Genomic DNA, 20,994 nt, shown 5'->3' on the forward strand with positions numbered 1-20,994 from the left:
GAATATGTTACCAAAATTTCCACTGAGGCAATAATTATTCCTGGACAAGTGTTAGAGGACATTTTCTCTTTACTGCCAATAATTGCAGATTCTGGGTATAATTTTAAAAGCAAGAACAAATTAAAAAAAAAAAACTTTACTGAAGATACAGCCAGTAAAAATGAGCTTTTTAGCATATAGTTCTATGGGCTTTAACAAACACATGCCACCATACAACATGCCCCTATAATCAAGATACAGAATAGTTCTATTACACTAAAAAATGCCCTTGTGTTCTTCAAGTCATAATCTCCTCCCACCTTTGGCCCCTGGAAACCACTGATCTGTTTTCTGATCCCTAAAGTCTTGCCTTCTTCAGAATATCACATAAATGAAATCATAGAGTACATCGCCTTTGAATCTAGCTTTTTTCCATTAGCGTAATATACTTGAGATCCATTCCTGTTTCTAATAGGACAATAACCTTATTTTACAAATTAGGGAACTAGAGATTTTTGTCAAGGTAGGACAGCCATTAAACTAGTTCAAATCCTGACCTGAATTTGAATCTTTTTAAAAGTACACAATTTTTCCATGATGCCATATTACATTTATTAGCTTTGGTGCTACCAAACACACAAGGAAAGATCAAGAAAAATAATCTTGATGGCTTGAAGATCCAAAAGACAACCAGAGAAAATTGAGAAAATCAAGTCAGGTACTACAACCGCTAAGATATGTCACCCTAGATTCAGGTCTGCTTGTTTTTTTCCCCTCTTTCCTGACAGACTACTGCTTTATGAATAGTAACAGCACCACAATATGTAAAGTCCTGTTATACTCACTGATTAGTGTACATAATGTGTAATGTACAAATATTAGCATACATAATGTATATAGTCGAGAAGCTATTGTACTTTACCCTGGGAATTTTAACTCTGCCTCCACCTATCTGTGTGACTCCCATTTACTCTTTGATTCTCAGCTTCCTCAACTGCAAAAATAAGAATGGTAACTTCCACGCAATGTTGTGGTAAAGTTTAAATAGAACACATAAAATGACTTGAGTCATAAGAGACTTTCTCAAATCAACGCTTCCTTATTTCTTCAAAAATTAACAACCGAAACCTGTATTTTCTTAGCACTGGTATGGGGATAGAGATGCAAAGAATTGATAAATTTCCTATACTTCTGTAGTTTCAAAATGTACTTCGAGGTCATCTTAAACACCAGGTTAGCATTAGACATATTTTATCATATTAAATATGTTTTTAAGGCCGTATCAGCAAACTGGTCCAACCACTATGGAGAGCTTTGTGGAAATTCCTCAACCTGCTAAAGATGGAGCTTCCATATGATCCAGCAATTCCACTCCCAGGTATTTACCCAAAGGACACAGAAACATCAATTCCAAAGAGCACCTGCACCCCTATGTTTATGGCAGCACTATTTACAATAGCTAAGCTATGGAAACAGCCCAAATGCCCAAAAATAGATGTCTGGATCAAGAAGATGTGGTACATACACACAATGGAATATTACTCAGCAATCAAAAAATATAAACTCATGCCATTTGCAGCAACATGGAGGGAGATGGAAGGGATCATGCTCAGCAAAATAAGCCAGAAAGAAAAAGAAAAACATCAGATGGTCTCACTCATAGCAGGAATTTAGAAAACCTAAAATAAGGGACCAGGAAAAAGACTAACTATAATAAAGTAAAAATCAAAATCAACAAGAGACACATTATGCGGGGGGTGGGGGAGGGAAGAAAGAGGGAGTAGGATCAAAACAAGGGTGGTGTGAATTGTATGGGGACTATAACCAAGATGAAAATGCATACATTATACAAAAATGAAAAATTATGTAAAAAATATATAAAATGAAAAAAAAAAAGAGCAAGCAAACTAAGACAATATCATACACTACACCTGTCTGAATCCCAACAAGATTCCTGGTTCCTTCCTTTTTCAACAAACAGAAATAACCACACTAGTAGCTAAGGCACAGGAAACTGGGACACTCTGAACCGACGTTATAATGTGGAAGTGAATGGATTAAAACTAAAATTAGATGAATGACAAAGCATTGGTCATTGGATGTAATCAGGTGGGCAAAATGGTCAAGAATTGAAAATAGAAAGACAAAGTTGGAAACTGCGGGCCATATGAACAGAACAACAAAAAAAAAGAAAATCCTGGGAAGTGGTCACTCTGCATAATTATAAAACAATGTCAAACAATGAACAATGAACAGGACCTAGTATATAGTTTTAGCTTATGGCTTTCACATTTCTGGATATAAATATACATAAATGTAAGTAGTGGCTGAGATGTGAAGCTTGGTAAGTTATGTGTTGTTAAAATATTTTTAAGTCCTTAGGTAGAAAACATCATAGAATTGAAGAGCCTTTAAAGTTTTATAGTGAAGAGTTTAACTCTTAAGAATTAATGAAATACAGTAACTGCACATAGGGGAATCTGAAGTACATAAACATCACTCTCTTGAATAATCTTTAGTAGGGCAAGTTACTACCTTATAGAGCACTAAAAAGCTGCATCAGTATTCATTCATTATCCTCTCTTGACTGCCCTAGGGTATACAGTACTCATCCAGTGAGGAAGCACTAATGTTTGCTCCATGCTGTTACATTGATTACAATGGGTCTGACTTGAAAAGTGTGCCACTGGGTATAAAATGTAAGAAAATAATTTTCAAGGGTTAATTAACACTGCTCTGAACTGCAGCCTTAAAAAAAAAAAAAACCCACAACAAAAATACATGTATACTAAAAAAATTAGAATGGGTCAGTAAAAAAGTTATGTCTATTATTCACATAAATTTTATAATTAAGAATACCTATAATCCATCCACATATATTTATCAGAGATACTTCAAAGAAGGACAAATACTTTGGTTCAAAAAAGTAATGAAAAGAAATATAATCTATTTATTTTATAGCCAGTAGAGATAAAATAAATCAAGTACTCCAAACACTGTATTATAGACAAAGAAACTAAGGTGCAAGGAATAAAGTCACTTCCCAGAATCAGAGTGAGCTATAAGCAGAGCTTCTGTTGATCCTAGTTTATTGAATATATCTTTAAAAAAAAGTTTTGTCAAATTAGAGCTTTTGTTTGCTCCCAGATTTCTCACAACAAAAAAATAAAGACTGATAACTCAGAGAAATTGCCAACATGTACAATAAACCTAAGCATAAGTTGAATTTTAAACTGTAGTACACACTTTTGAAAGGAAAACTAAAATATCTTTACCACTATATTTCTAAACAGTCTACTGTCGTAATGTTTAGAATTAATTTTTAACAATTCAACTACACTGAAAACTTTTTTTCTCAGAGGGATATAGTGAGCGTCAATTAATTAAAAAGTGAATAGTTGTTGTGTTGACCAACCTGACATCTTCATTTTAAGAGATATCTTCTAAGATAATTTGATATTCAAATTCTATGTTACATATTATACTCTTAAAAACAAATTTTATCACATCTGTCAGAATTTGGTAGGAACAAACTATTCCATCATAGTTCAAAGCAAAAACATAATGTTCTCTAGAAACAATTTATGAAAAAGTCAGATTCATATTTCATATGTGCCACAAAAGCTCATCAGAGTAATAACCCTCCTTCTCCTGGGTGTTATCCTACCATCTGCTGCTCTATTACTTATCTTTATTTTGCAACTAATTAACAGCATAATCTTCTAAATTCAGCAAGTTAATTATCATTATTGTGGTCTTTGCAGCATCATCAGTCCTCATGAAGTCTTGTCTTCCTGTCCCCAGAGAACATATGAAAATGAAGTAGGTTGGGAGAGAGTCTGTTTCTTTGGAGTGGGCTCATTAGGTGTTTGCTGATTAGTTTGGCATGCAGAGGCAGGTCAGAAGAATTCTGCTGAACATGAGGTTCCATGCAGGGCCCAACTAAGTTAATGTAGGTTTCTGAACATTTGCCAAGATGCCCTCTGTCAGCTCTCAGTAGAAACCCCCTGCAGAAAATTTACTGGCTACCCACTGTGTGCAGATATTTTTCAGTTTGTCACACAAGTCTTAAAGGAATGATTCCAGAAGACACTACTTAAAACTTTACAAGATCTTCTTAAAATTTCCAGGTGATTAACATTTCCTTATTCAGAAGAGTAACGGTTTGGTTACAAACATTTTATTAAAATTTGTTTTTTAAAATTTATTAGACAAATAACACAGATGGCAAATATCTATGTTTATGTGCTGAATAACAAAAAGGCCCCTAAGATCTAAATTTGGCAAGATCAGTACAATTTTATAGAAAAAGTACATCCTAGGAATTTTTCTGTAGCATTGGAAAGGACAATATAATCTTGTATTTGTGGATCCCACCTCCATTTTTAAAAAATAACATTATTTTTAAAAAACATTTTAAAATTATGTTGATGACAAATACCACAATATTTGGGGAAAAGAGACTGGAAAGGGAAGATGTTAATGTTCCATATCATAATATGGGTGTGAATTACATGAATGCATTTATTTGTCAAAACTGTACAGTTAAAACTGGTCCATTTCAATATATATTAATTTTACATTAAGAATGGTTCACTAAAAAGTAAAAGGTTTATTAAAAGTGAGGGTAGGGAATGGTTATGAGGAATTGATTAACAAAGGACAGCAGTTATACTGAAAATAATGGAAGCGAGGTGATAGGTACATGGGGTTTACTTTGTATGTTTGAAATTTTTTCCATAATAAAAGTTTTTTAAAAAAGGAAATAGAATAATTTCTAAGTCCTTTCAGTTATTTAAAAACAAGACAATCTTGCTTATTAATTAAAATGGCAATCATCTAACATTATTTTACATCAGCAAAAATGCTAAAAAGAAATTTTAGTAGGACTGTTAAATTTAAGTGGGTAACCTGTGACTCCCATTGTTTTTTGGGCCTTCACCCAATGACTTTTTTTCACATATAAATTTGTGAAAGTTATATGCTTAGTATTTTTTAATATGCAAGCACACAAAATACTTTTTTAAAATAAAGATTTTATTTATTCTTATTAATTTCCTGGTCACCCAAAAGAAATAAACCAGGGAAGTGTTAAATTTAATTGTTTCTACAAATACAGCCTACTCTTGTAGTCAAAACTATTTAAATCTGATCTGATCCTTTAAATTAAGTTATAGGAAAACAATTTCACTGAACATGTAAAAATATTTTCAGATGCAGTGTACAGTAACAGGATTGCCCCTTTATACTCAATTCTCAGCAACTGAATTCTTTATTAGTACAGTATGCTTAAAATAGGAAGTATAAAAAAAGTTCTTCCGCTATCAAGTGAAGAGTCACCTTAGTATTTCCAAAGCTTTGAGCTGATCATGCTGTTGTATGAAAAATTTCCCTCTTGGGTTTTCGAGTCCCTTACCATAATCAACAACCAGATGATTTTTATATTCCTCAATTAACTGTGGTTCATTCAGACTATATGTGCAAGTTTTATTAAAACAAAAAAAATCACATGCAAATTTCAGATTATTTGTACTAATGAAGAATAGCAGTAAAAAATTTAAAGCTTTGCAATATACAATGGTTCTCATATGCATTAATATATAAGAAATTTACATGGCTAATTTAGTGTCTAATATAAAACTGAAACACACAGGTGTTTATTAACTATCGATTGCCTAAGGATACTTTCATTAATTGATATTAAGAAGAATTAGCCTTGATGTGTGTTATTAGATTGTAGAATGAAAATTACACTTATTAAAGAAAAAGTAAAAGTAGCTTGAGGTTTTTTAGAAAAATAATTACAAATTTTATAGCATCTGGGGCTATAATAGAGCCCAGAAATCAAAATTTAATTCATTTATTTTACAGATGTTAAAACTGAGCCTCAGAAAAGTTGAAAGTGGCTTGATAAAGGTAGTAGGTAGAATTAGGATTAAAATTAAAACATGTCTCCTGATTCCTAATCTATAATACGTCCTTAAAGAACACTAATTTTTTAATGTGTGACACAACTAAGAAATATGGGTTTCCTCATGTTATATGTTCATTAACCTGGATACCATTTCGCAATTCTTGCTCATACTTTTCTAATATTATCACTGTAAACACAATTGTATTAGCACTGTCTGCTGACAGCTACATCGAGCTTGACATGTAGTACTTCTATCCTCCACCAGGAGGAGTTTAAAAAGCCACAGCCAAAAATTCAAACAAACCAGTGACAAGAAGCAGAACTTTACTTCCTATCTATCCATTAATTTTTAAAGTACCACTAGCTAGTCACTATGGTAGTGACTTTCCTTTTCCAATATTTTTAATTCTTTTATAGTGTAATACATCCCATAATTTTAGAAAATGTGGCTTAAATTGTGCACTGGAAGCAATCTTTTAACAGAAAAAAATAATTCTAAATAGGTTCAAGAAATGTACCGAACAGATAAAATCTTGCTTACCAATTTTGCTTCTGACTGTACTGGCTGAGGGGAGGAAGGACCTGGAATTCCTGGAACACTAGGCACCATGGTGACTGGTCGAACAAGCTACACAAAAGATATAGAAAAAATAATTGATCTAGAGGATATATTAAAAAATGGTATTTAAACTTAATTTACACAATGACTGCCATAATAATTTGTGACTCAGAAAAACTGAGAAACAGAAATTTTTATCTCTAAACTCTATTTGGAAAACCATATATGGAACACTATTGGCCTTACATCCTGATTTATCAGTATTAATTTCTCTGAGTCACTTGCTTCAATTTTCAGGTTTTTTAAGGATTCTTTCTTATAGAAACTCATTTGCACTGACTAGTGCAAAATTTCTCACAGATCTGTCATACTTCCATTTTGAATTTGAAAGGATGTCAAAACTTTTAAGTATAGATAAAAATAATTTCAAAAATCAATTTTGCTTTTCTAAAATGTACAGATCTTCTACAACATAAATGAAAGTTGTTTGATGTATAAACTGTGTAATGACAAATTAATCTGATAAATTCCAATCATCTCTAATAATCTGAAACAGATTTTTCTATTTTAGTTTGTCTTTAAAAAAATTAATATCAACACTGAGTAAATTAGTTATTGTATAAAGTATGTCTTTTTTCATTTCAGTTGCTTTTTTTGTCTTACTTTTCTTCATTTTTTTTAAGTTTGAAAACTTTTTTTTCCATTTTTTAATTTTATATATTTTTTTACATCATTTTTCATTTCTGCAGAATGTATGCATTTTCATCTTGGTTATAGTCCCCATACAACACAGTTATATTTAGCAAGATAACCACATAACCTCAAATACAGGGCAAGAATGTTTTCCCTGTCAAAAAATATTCAAGATAACCATATAACCTCAAATACAGGGCAAGAATGTTTTCCCTGTCAAAAAATAAGTAGTTAGCTTATATTTGTGTCCTTACAAAGTCTTTCAAATAATGCATTCTGAACAGCAAAGTTCTGTTTGAAGTTGACATATCTTAAAATGCTATGAATCAATGTTAATTTTGGATAGTGAGAGTGTCCCTTGGAAGAATTTACAGGAAAAAGGAAATATTTAACATTAATTTTAGTAATATTTCGAGAGCATAATCTCACTAGAAGTGCTAATGTTACTGTAAGTAGGCTTTTAAAAATAAATTTAAAAATATAAATTAAATTATATTGTACTGGTCAGAAATACTGATCTACAAGGTCAGAAAAGAAATGATCAAGGGCCTCCCCGGTGGCGCAGCAGGTTGAGCGCAGCGCTGTGAAGTTGTCCGCAGCCTTGTAGCTCAGGTTTGATTCCTGGCCAGTCAGGGAGATTCCCACATCGCGTGGCAGACCTCTCCTGTTGTGCCTGCTGATCCCCTCAAGCAGTGTATTTCAGTCCTCTGCCTGTTCTGCTCCCCGCTCTGTCTCCGGTGAATTCTCTCACCCTCCTGTGCCTTTGGCCTGTATCCCAGCTCTTGTATAAAAGTAAATAAAAATCTTTAAATAAAAAAAATTTTTTTTTCTTTAAAAAAGAGAGAAATGATCATTTTATTCATTTTATTATATGAATATCAGGGCTTCCAAGAAGAGAATGTTAGGATTCAAAAAGTGTTATACTGAAATTGCTTAGGGGAAATGAAAATAATGTGTTCTGGGAAATAGTGCTAGATGAAAAGGGTGGTTCCAATGGTGAAAAGTTGAATGCTGAAGACTCATTTGAAGAGTAAGAATAAAATTGTTCTATGAATTGAGAATAGGGGAAAAAACCAGTTTCTAACTTCCATTATTCCAAAAAAAGTACTCCTGAATGTTTAATAATTAGCAATTTTAAGATATTTAACTGCTGTCTCTATCTTTCAAAATTTATATATTTAACATGGTACTCAACACTTTTTCTTTTGTATCTCACTAGGAAAAGTGAAGGAGTATCTAAGTATTGTTTTACACTGTTCATATTTTAACATGCTTGGGGCCACCAAAAGAATTTTGTAAACTTGACTATAAAAGTGGCCTCCCTAGTGGCACAGGAGTTAAAATCTCAGCTATCAAGCTATCTCCAGTCCCCGCAGCATGAGTTTGAAATCCAGCCAGGAAGCTAACCCACATGGTGCAACAGACCTCTCCTATCTCACCCACTGCTCCCCCTCAGCAGTGTATTTCAGTAGATCTGCCTGTTCTGCTCCCCACTATGTCTCTGGTGAATCCTCTCACTGTCCCTGCCACCTCTTGCTTACATCCCAGTTCTTGTATGCATAAATTAAAAAAAAAAAAAAAACTTGACTATATGAATAAATATAAGAAAGTGAAAATCAAAATCAACAAACAACTATGAACCAGAGACACTCTATGGGTGGTGGGGTGCGGGGAGGGGAGGGATTGGGGTCAAAATAAGGGGATTGCAATTGTATGGGGAATATAAAAATAAAATTTATTTAAAAAAATAAATTACAGAATGAGGAAAAAAAAGTTCAGTGTTTTTATAAACAATCTGTACAATAATCATAATAGTACGGAATTACTTGACAAATGTTCTAGCATAAATATAGTTAGTATAAATATATCTAGTGTAGTATCTCCTTAAAAACTAGAAATCTGTATTAATATTTAAATTGTATAAACTAGTCAAATTCAAAGTTGAATATAGAATAGTTCTTAGTATTAAAGGGAAAACAACTGAGTTTCAACAGTTTCAACGTTTTCTACGCAATTATTTTTTGAATAGTAGATGCTATCACTATAAACATCAAAAAGTACTACTCACCACCACTAGTATTATTTTGTTCAAATCAGCTTCATAAACCGATCAATCAGTCCCAAATGTACTTTGTGATTACAGAGATCAGTTTTGGTACAAAAATTTAAATACCATAAATTTCACACTTACTGGAACTGCAGCTGGAACATGCACATTAGAACTTGTAATTGATGCAGGAATAGCAACAGGCATAGTTTGTCCATTGGGAAGATGCAACAGAAGAGGAAATGGGCCTGGTACAGGACTGAGAAAAACAAAAGAAGGGAAATTGAAATCCTTATAAATCATTCTGAAAAAATACAAAGTGTTTTATCCATAGTATATAAAATCTTTTTCTAGCCACTGCAAAGTAACTGCAAATTTGTTTTAAATGCACAATGTATATAGCAGTGTAAAAACAGGGGAAAAATGGAAAGATTACGAATTTAGTTAGGATAATCTCTAATATATTAAATGAGAAAAACTCTTAAAGCTCTTGCAAAATAGCCATAAGAACTGAAATAAATGTCACCTGGTGATAGAATAATTATGTATGTTATGTGAAATAGCATGTGTGGGTCTGCTAATCCTAAACCAGCCAGCATTTTTTGTTACCTGCAATTCTGCATTCCTATACAGGGTCAGAACTGCCCGGTCAATCAGTCATAGGAGCCAAACCTTACAAGGTGGCTTTCAAATCAATCAAGAGCTTAAAGCTTGCTTGTTCTGGGCAAGCTATGTGTCAGGAGGTATGAATGGGAACGTCTGCAGGGCTGATGACCAATATATAAGATGCATAAATGTACTTCCAATTTACAGAACATGAGGTATGACCGGGAACACCTGGGGGGCCAAGGACAAATGTATGCAAAGGAATCCCAGAAGCTGATCAGTGGACAGCCTTGTTGATAAGATTGAAACCAGGGCTGGGGATCTAGGGCTTGATCACAATTATAATACCAAGCAGATAAGAAGTGCCTGGAGGGCAGACTCACAATCCCCAGATACTACAGATGACAGAGCACATTTTCTAGTTTCACCCCTCCCTTTTCTTTTTGTCCTCCTTCCCTTCACAACTGAGGCCGGAATGCAAAAACCCACCAGGCAGCCCACCTGGGAACAGGAATGCGGAAGCCTGCCTAGAGAATTCAGACAATCAGACAATGAACCTCTTCTTCCCAATCCCCCTCCCCTACAAATCTTTTCTCGCCCTACAAACTCCCCCCGCCCCCCATAAGAACCCAGTCTCCCACCTGACCTCTCCTCATCCTATAAAAGCCTGTTTCCCCCCGGCAGCGTGTGCAGCTTCACCGACCCCCACCTTGGGTCCATGAAGTCCGCCTGGGGTGCAATAAATTTTCCCTTCCTTTGAGAAAGGTTGGCCTGGCTCTTCTTTTCTTTACCTCACCGAATCTTTCAGTATGATTATTCAATCAATGAAAAGGCCAGGATCTTGCTCTTCGGCAGCATCCTGCATCCTACAGCTTGCCCCATGACTCCAGTTAGTCAGTGCAATGTTGTCAATGCAACAAGCATGAAACTAAGAGGTCATCTATTCTATGTTGACTTGCTCTTATAATTAAATTTTAGATGTTTATTTTCTAATCTATTGGGTAACAGTTATATTTATATTAAGGAAAAAAAGGCAGATGGGCCTCCCTAGTGGCGCAGGCAGTTGAGTGCAGTGCTGTGAAGCTGTCCGCAGCCTCTGCAGTGCCGGATCGATACCCACCAGCCGCGGAGCAACCCACATGGCGCAGCAGACCTCTCTTGTCTTGCCCGCCTCTCCCCTCAGCAGTATATTTCAGTCTGCCTGTTCTGTTCCCTGCTCTGTCTCTGGTGAATCCTCTCACCCTCCCGCTGCATATCTGGCCTGTACCCCAGTTCTTGTAAAAATGGGTAAATCTTAAAAAAGAAAAAAAGGCAGAGATAGCCACACTTACAGCAGATAAAATAGATTTACAGTTAAAAAGGGTAACAAGGGGGGCCTCCCAGGTGTCACAAGGGGTAGAGCACTGTACTATGAAGTAATCTGAAGCCTCTGCAGCATGAGTTCCATCCCCGGCCAGCCAGGGAACAACCCACATGGCACAGCAGACCTCTCCTGTCTCGCCCACTGCTCCCCTCAGTAGTGTATTTCACTCAGTCGGGCTGTTCTGTTCCCCACTCTGTCTCTGGTGAATCCTCTCACCCCCCCATCTCTGGCTCTTGTATGCATAAATAAATCAATCTTTAAAAAATAAAATTAAAAAAAAAATAAAAAAGGTAGCAAGAGACAGGGAGGGATGCTATATGATGATTAAGGAAAAAACACATCAGGTGTATACAACACTCATCAATGTATGCTTGCCAAAGGAAGGAATACCAGAACACACTAAGTAACTACAATCAACTCTTGAAAACAGACACTAGAAAAAACATATTGGTGGTAGGGGACTTCAACACCCTACTTTCACTACTGGACAGAAAATAAACAGGGACACAATAGTGTTAAACAACAAATTAGACTATATTGACCTAATAGACACTTACAGGGCACCACACCACAAAAAAGTAAAATACACATTTTTCTCAAGTACACATAGAATGTCTTCAGAGTAGCGCACGTGTGTGGGCAGACACACACACACACACACAAACACACACACAAACACACACACAAACACACACAAAATCAACAAATTCATAAAGACGGAAATAATATCCAGCATCTTCTCTGACCATAAAGGTATGAAACTAGCAATCAACTACCAAAAGAAAGCAACGAAATTATTTACTACATGGAGATTGAACAAATGCACAACTGAAATATCACTGAATTAAAGAGAAAATAAAAAAGAAATTAAAAAATACCCAGAAATAAATGATAATGAGGACACACAACCTTCCAGAACTTATGGGATGCAGCAAAAGCAGTATTAAGAGGATATACACAGAAACATAGCCCACATCAAGTAACAAGAAAGAGCTCAAATTAATAACCTCTCTCTCACCTCGAGGGATGAGAAAAAGAACAAATCTGAAAGCCAATAGAAGAACAAAAATAACAAAAACCAAAGCAGAAATAAAATAGAAATGAGTGCAAACCATAAATGGAACTAAAAACTGGCTTTTTAAAAAATAAAGAAAATTAGCAACCTATACCAAGAATAAGAAAATAAGGGAGAAATCTCAAATAAGTAGGATCAAAAACAAAAAGAGAATTTATAACAGAAGTTGCAGAAATTCAGAGGATAATTAGAGACTACTATAAACATTTATACTCTAATAAACTCAACTCAGAATTATACAACCAAGACTGAAAAGGAAAATCCTGAATAAACCAATCGTAAGTAAGGAAACTGGAACAGCAGTTATAACTCTCAAAACAAAAAGTCCAGGACCAGTTGGCTTTACAAGTATATTCTATCAAACCTTGAAAGATGAACTAATATCTACCCTGCTCAAACTCTTTCAAAAAAACCAAAAAAGAAGAAACATTTTCAAATACGTCATACAAAGCTAACATTACTCTAATACCAAAACAAAAGATAACTAGAGACCAATTTCCCTAATAACACAGATGCAAAAATCCTCAATAAAATCTTAGCAAACTGAATACACCAATGCATTAAAAGGATAATATACCATACGAACAGGGTGGTCCCCAGGAAAGGGAAAGGTTCCAGGTTTCCTGCCCCATCTAAAAGGAGGGTGAAGTTGAGCAGAGAGAGAAGCAGCTTCAGAGGAGACTGAGGGAGGAAGGAAGCAGGAAGAAGAGCCAGGAGGAGATCAGGAGGAGGCACAGGGAGCCAAGAGACACGTGAAGAAACTACGCTTGCCTTTTGGTCGTGGACTGGTTCAAACAGATGTGGGTGAGAGACCCGTGGGGAGGTGACAATGGCAGTTTTTGTCTTGATTTTGATTTTGCTCTTGTCCTTCCAGACTTGTCTGGTTGTTTCTGATCCTTTTCTGTGGGTCCCTGCTGAAAGATGCTTTAGACCGGCAGCAGGCTTTTGGGCCTTGCTCTGGGCCAATCCCATTTGGATGGACTTTTACCCACAAGGGGACGGGTAACGTTGTGTACTTGATCTAGAAACTAGATTCTTTGCCTTTCCTGTATTGTTTCCTAATTGTATTAAAGTTCCTTCCCATTAAAGTCTCATATGTTTTGTGATGATGCGGCGGATGGCAGAAACTATTTAGAGCAAGCAGGTTTGCGGGGTCTGGGCTGCCCCTCTCCTTGCCATGTAACACCATGACCACATGGGATTCATACCAGAGACACAAGGGTGGTTTAACATCTGAAAATCAATAATATAATTCACCACATCAACAAAAAAGATAAAACCAATCTGATTATATCAACAGACACCAAGAAGGCATCTGATAAGATTTAACATTCATTTATAATGAAAACCCTTGAAAAGCTGGAGATAAATGGAACATGACACAATAAAAGTCATATACAACAAGTCTGCAGCTAACATCATTCTCAATGGTAAGATACTGAAGCTTTTCCACTAAAATCTGGTACAAAACACAGATGTCCACTACACCACTACTATTCACTATAGTATGGCAAGTCTTAGCTAGAGCTATTAGACTAGAGAAACATATAAAAGGAATCCAAACTGGGAAAAAAGAAATATCATTGTTTGTGGACAGCATGATAAAATGCATAGAGAACCCTCAATGGGAAAGCTGAAACCATCAGTTTACTAGCAAAGTGGCAGGTTATAATCACACACAAACATCAGCTTCCTTTTTATATGCAAACAATGAGCTAGACAAAGAAATTAAGAAAGCAATCCCGCTCACAATCACACCTAAAAAAATTAAGCACTGAGTAAACCTAATATAGGAGGTAAAAGGTCTATACAAAAAAACTGTAACATTCTGCTAAAAGAACTAGAGACACAAAGAAATAGCAAAAATATTCCCTACTCATGGATTGGAAGAATCAACATTGTCAGATGGCCATTCCACCCCAAGCAATACACAGATTCAGTGCAATTCCAATAAAAATATCAATGGCATTTTTCAAAGAACTGGAACAAACACTACTAAAATTCAAAGGGAGTCACAAAAGACCCCCAAATAGTCAAAGCAATCCTGACAAAATAGAAAAATGGAGGTATCACACTTCTAGATTGCAAACTATCATGCTGTAATAATTAAGTAGTAATTAAATAATAATTTTAAAAGCCTGGTACTGGAACAAAAACACACACACATAGGCCAATGGAAGAAAACTGAGAGCCCAGAAATAAACCCACACCTATGAGGACAGCTAATCTACAACAAAGGGGCCAGGAACATACTGACACAAGCCTCTCCAATAAATGGTGTTGAGAAAACTGGACAACTACATACCAGAGAATGAAACTAGACTATTTCACATCACACACAAAAATCAGTTCAAAATGGATAAAAGATTTGAATGTAAGACCTAAAACCTTAAGATACATAGAAGAAAACATAGGCAACATACTCCACAACATAAATTTCAGTGATGTCTTTGGGAATTTGTCCCCAACGTCAAGGAAAACAAAAGAGAACGTAAACAACTGGGACTACATTAAGCTAAAAAGCTTCTGCACAGCTAAAGAAACTCTAGCAAAAAGACACCCTACTACATGGAAGAAAATACTTGTACATCATACATCTGACAAGAGACAAATATCAAAGAGCTACAAAGAACTTAACAAAAAGAAAACAAATAACCCATCATCGCTTATTATTACAGAAATGAAAATCAAAACCACAATGTGATATCACTTCACATCTGGTAGAATGGCCCATATCGAAAACACCAGAAACAACAAGCCTTGGCAAGGATGTAAAGAAAAGGGAACCCTCCTATTCTTTGCTGGGAATGCAGAATGGTCCAGCCCCTATGAAAAACAGTATAGAGGTGTCTCAAAAGATTAAATATGGATCTACCATGTGACCCAATAATTCCACTCTTAGGAGTCTACCTGGAAAAATAAAAAAAAAACACTAATTTGCAAGGAAACTGGCACTTTCATGTTCACTGCAGCACTGGAAATAACCTAAGTGCCCCAAACAGGTAAGTGAATCAAGATGATGTTATCTATACACAATGGAATATTATTCAGTGATCAAAAAAGATAAACTTGTGCCATATGTGGCAACACGGATGGAGCTGGAAGGGATAATGCTAAGTGAAGTAAGTTAGAAGGAGAAAAGACAAATACCAGATGGTGTCACTTATACATGGAATACAGAGAAACCAAACTAAGGGTCAGATAAAGACAAGCTTAAAAAGCAACCTTTGAAAGCTGACTACAAAACTGAAGCATCCAGAGAAAGAGGAGGATAGAGGAGTGGTGAGAACAAAGAAGGAAGAAAGCACAATGGACTGTGGTGGTAGACCATGGGTGATTTGGTGGGTGACTACAATGGTGATAAGAAGGTGGAATTCCAAAATACCAATAATAATGTAAGTCAATGTTATTTCAATTAAAAAAAAAGAAAAAAAAAAAGACCACTCAAGTACGTTTTCCAAAAATCAAGCAGAATATAATCCATACACACATATAACTAGAGTCATAATTTGAATAATTAAATGTCTTAGGAAAAATCCTAGCAAGAAAAACAATCCTAAATAGTTAACATGATTGGCCCAAATCACTTACACAATTGGTCTGTTAGAGGATGGTGCCTGGGTGATTACAGTACTTGAGGTTGGTGACGGTACTGCTTGCTGAATAATTACACTTGAGTCAGAACTTGTAAGCAGCACATTGGGAACCTGTAATGATGCTGGACGAACAATAGCTGATGTAGGCTGTGCAGTTTGTGCCAATGGTACTTCCTATTAAATAATAAGAGAAAGATAATGCAAATCAATTCATGTACTTTAGTGAATAGAATGTACTTCTAAAAGCATCCACAGGACAGTATTTCACCCCTACCCCCAGAGTAACTTAATATATAATGTTAATTAAAAGAAACTTCTAGAAGCAGCTCTAAAGGTCAAGTGCAATGTTTTATTTTTTAATTTAAAAATATCTGAGTGGTTTTTCAGTACAACTTGTTTTCCGATCAATCCAGAAATAAGCACGAAAACTTGGCTATGATCCCATGAGAATTTTAGTGAAAAATAAAAATAAAACCCATTCTCATGGAATAACAGAACTTAAATACCAGAAGGGATTTCCTGGCCATGCTCCATCATTATACTGTAAAAAGGAAACAAGTCCAGAAATACTGTGTTATGGATGACACAAATTCAATAAGAGAAATGTTATTAAAAATTTTAACGCAATACAAATGTCTGCTAATCTCAAGTAGCCAACCTTTCATTACCAATAATTTCTCAGGATCAAAAGACTGAGTGATATTGATATCCTGAATGTAAAATAAACCTTTAGAATCCAACTTTCACAGATTAGAAAATACCTTAGTGAGTGAATTAGTGTTAAAAACTGGGTCTAATGCATTCTCTTGCTTATTATAAGCTACTCAGGAAAAAGATGAACTAGACTACTACTAAAACTTTAGTCAACAAATCTGAAAATTTATCATGTTCTCACAGAGTGGTGGGAAGAGAGACAATTAACAAAATATAGAAATATGAAAATTTCAGACTGAATTAGAGGGTAATAACAGTACAACATAATTCATGTCAGAGTAGCTGAGGGAAGGTTGGAATTGGTTAACTTAATTCTAAGTGATGTTAAGTTTAGCTTTGCAAAATTGGCATACGGAGAGCATTTCTAGGGGAAGGAAGCAATAGCAAGAATACTGTCTTTGACCTAGGAAAAAGCTTAAATGTTGATGAACAAAACAGAGTGGCAAATGGGTAGACAAAAGTCTAGATCAATGAGAGTGTATGGAAAGAGTGTGAATTACCTTAAATATAACAGCAAACCACTGAAAGATTTTAAGAAGGGAAGTGACAAGATATATTTATTTATTTTTTAAAAAGATTTATTTATTTATTTACACAAGAACTGGGATAGAGGCCAGATTTGCGGGACAGTGAAAGTATTCACCAGAGTCAGAGTGGGGAACAGAACAAGCAGACTGACGAAACACACTGCTGAGGGGAGCAGCGGGCATGACAGGAGAGGTCTGCTGTGCCACGTGGGACCCTCGCTGGCCGGCTGGGATTGAACTGGCGCTGCAGGGGCTGTAGACAGCTTCACAGCGCTGCGCTCAACCACCTGCACCATCAGGGGAGGCCTGACATGATGTATTTTTTAGGCTGAGGTATTAATGACATATAAAGTATTAGTTTCAGTTGTACAACATGATTTAATATTATATACACTGCAAATAATCACCACAATATGTCTAGTAAATATCACATGACATAGTTATAATTGTTTTTCTTGGAATGAGAACTTTAAAATCTACACTCTAAGTAATAGGATATATTAAAAAATTAAACAATCTGGGCCTCCCTGGTGGCACAGGGGATTGGGACGCAGCCTGTGGGGCTGTCCGCAGCCTCTGCAGCACGAGTTCCATCCCCCAGCCGACCAGGGAGCAACCTACATGGTGCAGCAGATCTCTCCTGGTTTGCCTGCTGCTCCCCCCTCAGCAGTGTGCTTTGGTCAGTCTGCCTGTTCTGGTCCCTACTCTGTCTCTAGTGAATCCTCTCACCCCCCCATGCCTCTGGCACCCCAGCACTTGTACGCATAGATAAATAAATCTTTAAAAAAAAAATAAAGAATCTATGGAAATTAGATTGGAGATGGATGAAGAAAGCCAGTTAGAAGGCCAACATTAGTAATCCAAATGGTGGTTTAGACTAAAGGAGTGACACTGAAGACAGAGAGGACTGATTCAGGTTATACTCAGGAGGTGGGTCTGATATTTGTTCTTTGTTTCATTGAGCAGAAAAAAAAGGAATTAAGAATTCTTGATTTGGGCCTCCCTGGTGGTGCAGCGGTTGAGCGCTGGGTTGTGGGGATGCCTGCAGCCTCTGCAGTGCCGGTTCGATCCCCGGCTGCTCCCCGGCCACCGGAGGAGGGTCCCACATGGTGCGCAGACCTCTCCTGCCGCCCGCTGCTCCCCTCAGCAGTGTACTTCGGTCCTTCTGCCTGCTCTGCTCCCCACTCTGGCTCTGGTGAGTTTTCTCGCCCTCCCGCGCTTTTGACTGTACCCAGTGCTTGTATAAATAAATGAATAAAAATGGATGAAAAAAAAAAAGAATTCTTGATTTGACAACTAGATGATTGGAGAGAAAATATACTGTACTGTGATGGGAAAACTGTAGAAAGACTCAAGGGCTCTGATTAAGAGATATTAATAGCTGTATTAGACACAGAAAAGGAAATGTTAAGATTGAGTTGGATAATGAATATGGAAACTGGAGATGTCTGGGTTGATATAAATTTGAGTCATCAGTGCATAGATCGTTTTTGAAGTTAAGGGTCTGAACAAGACCACGTATGAAGAAAATTAAGAGGAGGGTAGCCAAGAACTGACTTTTTACAACTTGGAATAACTATTAGCTGCCAAAGGGAAGCTACTGACTGAGGAACACAGGAAGATGATTATCACCAAAATAGGCTAAAGCAGCAATGAACAAGGAAAAAAACATTGAATGTGAAGGATTTAGAATGCCCTCTGCAAAAAAAAAAAGACTTAACAGTATTAACAGTATTTGTATTAACATTGTGATACAGTGGAAACAACTGTGATGTCCAATAAGAATAGGATAATTAAGATCAAAATAAAACAAAGTACAAACCATTAAAATTATGATCATTTGTGAGGTGAAAATGATTATCACTACACAATGTAAATAGCTACGCAATGTAAAAAACCACTACACAAAAACTACTATACAATGTAAACAGTTTTAAATAGCTTAAAACTGATTTTGGAAAATTTCTAGTGGTATGGTTAAGTGTTTATAAATGTGCAAAGCAAGGTATAAAAGTAAACTAGGCTCTATCTGTATTTTTCTTTGTCTCCATCTATTCTTTTATACAACTGTTCACTTATACATGCACATATCTAAGAAAGATATTTCAAAATATTAGCAATTCTTATCACTTAATTATGAGCTAACAGTTGAGTCTGGTTTTTGTCTTTGTAGTTTTTTGTATTCTTAGGAGTTTTAATAATGAGAGTGTATATTTGTAATGAGAAAATTACGCACACACACTAGCCTTTGATCAAAGCAGTTAGTACTAGGTAAAAAAGTTACTTTTCTGCTTTACTTCTAGCAACTATACCATGGCAGAAGTTGTTCATTAATTAGGTTATGGTTTTATAATAAATTATAGATTTCAGAATAATAATTATTCAGAGTAATAATGCATTTAAAATAATATTTAAAAGAACATCATGTCATATTACTTCTTCATTGTGCCCTAGACGGCACTCCCAAATAAAAGAATTCATCATATGTGGTTATGAATGAAGTGAAAATTAAGAAAATAATAATGGTACTTAACACAACTATAGTCCAGGTGGTTCCAGGTTACCAGCGTATTTAAGATCCAGGAATGAGGCCCTATGTCACCTACAAAGGGCCTGTAGTATTAAAACAGTATCATCATCATCTTAGTTGCTGCTATCAAAGATCCACTGCTGAGAATGAGTAACTATTCCCTAACTCTTTACAGTCCTAAAAAGCCTTTGCTCAAACAATTTTCAGTTGCAAAAATAATTAAGCTGTCAATTTAAAGTAACTAAAAATAAAACAGCAATAGCTAGAAAAATTAAGACAAATTGATATATCCTTTAAAATAATTTTTATCTAAAATTGACTTTTCTTCCCTATAATTTGGTGTATAATAAAATGCTAATTATCTATAAAAGCGGTGTTTTCCCCTGAAATTTCTATAAGTATTCATAGGCTTTTACATATAAGACTATTACAACATGACAGTATTATGTACAATTGTTTACATTAACATTTTATGTAAATTAAATATTAAACTTTACTTGGGATACTGATTCTCCCCCACTTAGTTTGAAATACAATATTGAAATACAATATTTGAAATACAAATATCTAACCTTTTCATCACTGGTTGTCGACTCTGGATGAGGTAAAGGACTATCTTGGTGAGTTGTTTCTACAACAGAAGGTTCCTCAATTTTGCTTCTTATTATAGGTGTTGCAAGAGGGGATAAATCTAGAGGCATCTAAAACGTAAACATTAAAGAAAATGTTAGGAGTTCAAAACAGTCATTCAGTAATATCTAAAGTAAGAAAGCAGGAAGTGTGGTAATTATGATTATTCTGTCACAAGTATTCTTTTCTAATTTCATGGTTAAAAACATACTTTTTTAATGTCGTCTTCTGAGGCTTTCTTGAATTCATTCTCAAATGGACTTGCCAGCTCATTAAACAAACCCACTTCTTCACAGTTTTTCAGAAATCTTGTTGGTGTTGGGGTCTGATCTGAAATAAATGCAAACAAGTAATCACATAGATTTAAATATCATTTAGGATCCTAAAACACAGCTAGTAAATCAACAAATTAGCAGGACTGGTCAGTCAGTTGTTAATTCTCTCATTGGAAAAATCTCTTCCTTTAAAGCAAACAAAATTTGGTTAAGTTTTTGTTGCAATTTATGATATTTCCTCCAACTTTATGAACCATAAATGTAAGAAAGAAGACTTGTATTCCTTACTCCACTCCTTGTGAGTGACATAAATATGATCTACTCAGAGATCAACTATTAGCATCTAACATTATTAAAATTTACAACTGTTTAAAATACATGCAATCTGGGAAAAATTAATACTAGAGCATGTATATATTCATTCTAAGTAGACCCCTCTACTAATGTTTATGAAAGCAAGGTCAGGATAAAAAAAAAAATCTCTAA

General features: G+C 35.4%; 1 protein-coding gene across 1 annotated transcript in view; it reads right to left on the reverse strand.

Annotated features, from left to right (window-relative positions):
• ATF2 (activating transcription factor 2) overlaps nt 1-20,994 on the reverse strand; it is an 80,330-nt gene that overhangs the window by 22,544 nt on the left and 36,792 nt on the right. Inside the window, exons 6-10 of the mRNA XM_037523575.2 lie at nt 20,445-20,563; nt 20,176-20,304; nt 15,828-16,006; nt 9,337-9,451; nt 6,435-6,521 (exon numbers count right to left, since the gene is read on the reverse strand). Coding sequence (XP_037379472.1) covers nt 6,435-6,521; nt 9,337-9,451; nt 15,828-16,006; nt 20,176-20,304; nt 20,445-20,563 — 629 coding nt within the window. The remainder of the gene's footprint in view (nt 1-6,434; nt 6,522-9,336; nt 9,452-15,827; nt 16,007-20,175; nt 20,305-20,444; nt 20,564-20,994) is intronic.

Source organism: Talpa occidentalis, unplaced genomic scaffold (genome assembly GCF_014898055.3).
Source record: "Talpa occidentalis isolate TD23 unplaced genomic scaffold, MPIMG_talOcc4v2.1 talOcc4.3, whole genome shotgun sequence".
Lineage (NCBI taxonomy): Eukaryota > Metazoa > Chordata > Mammalia > Eulipotyphla > Talpidae > Talpa > Talpa occidentalis.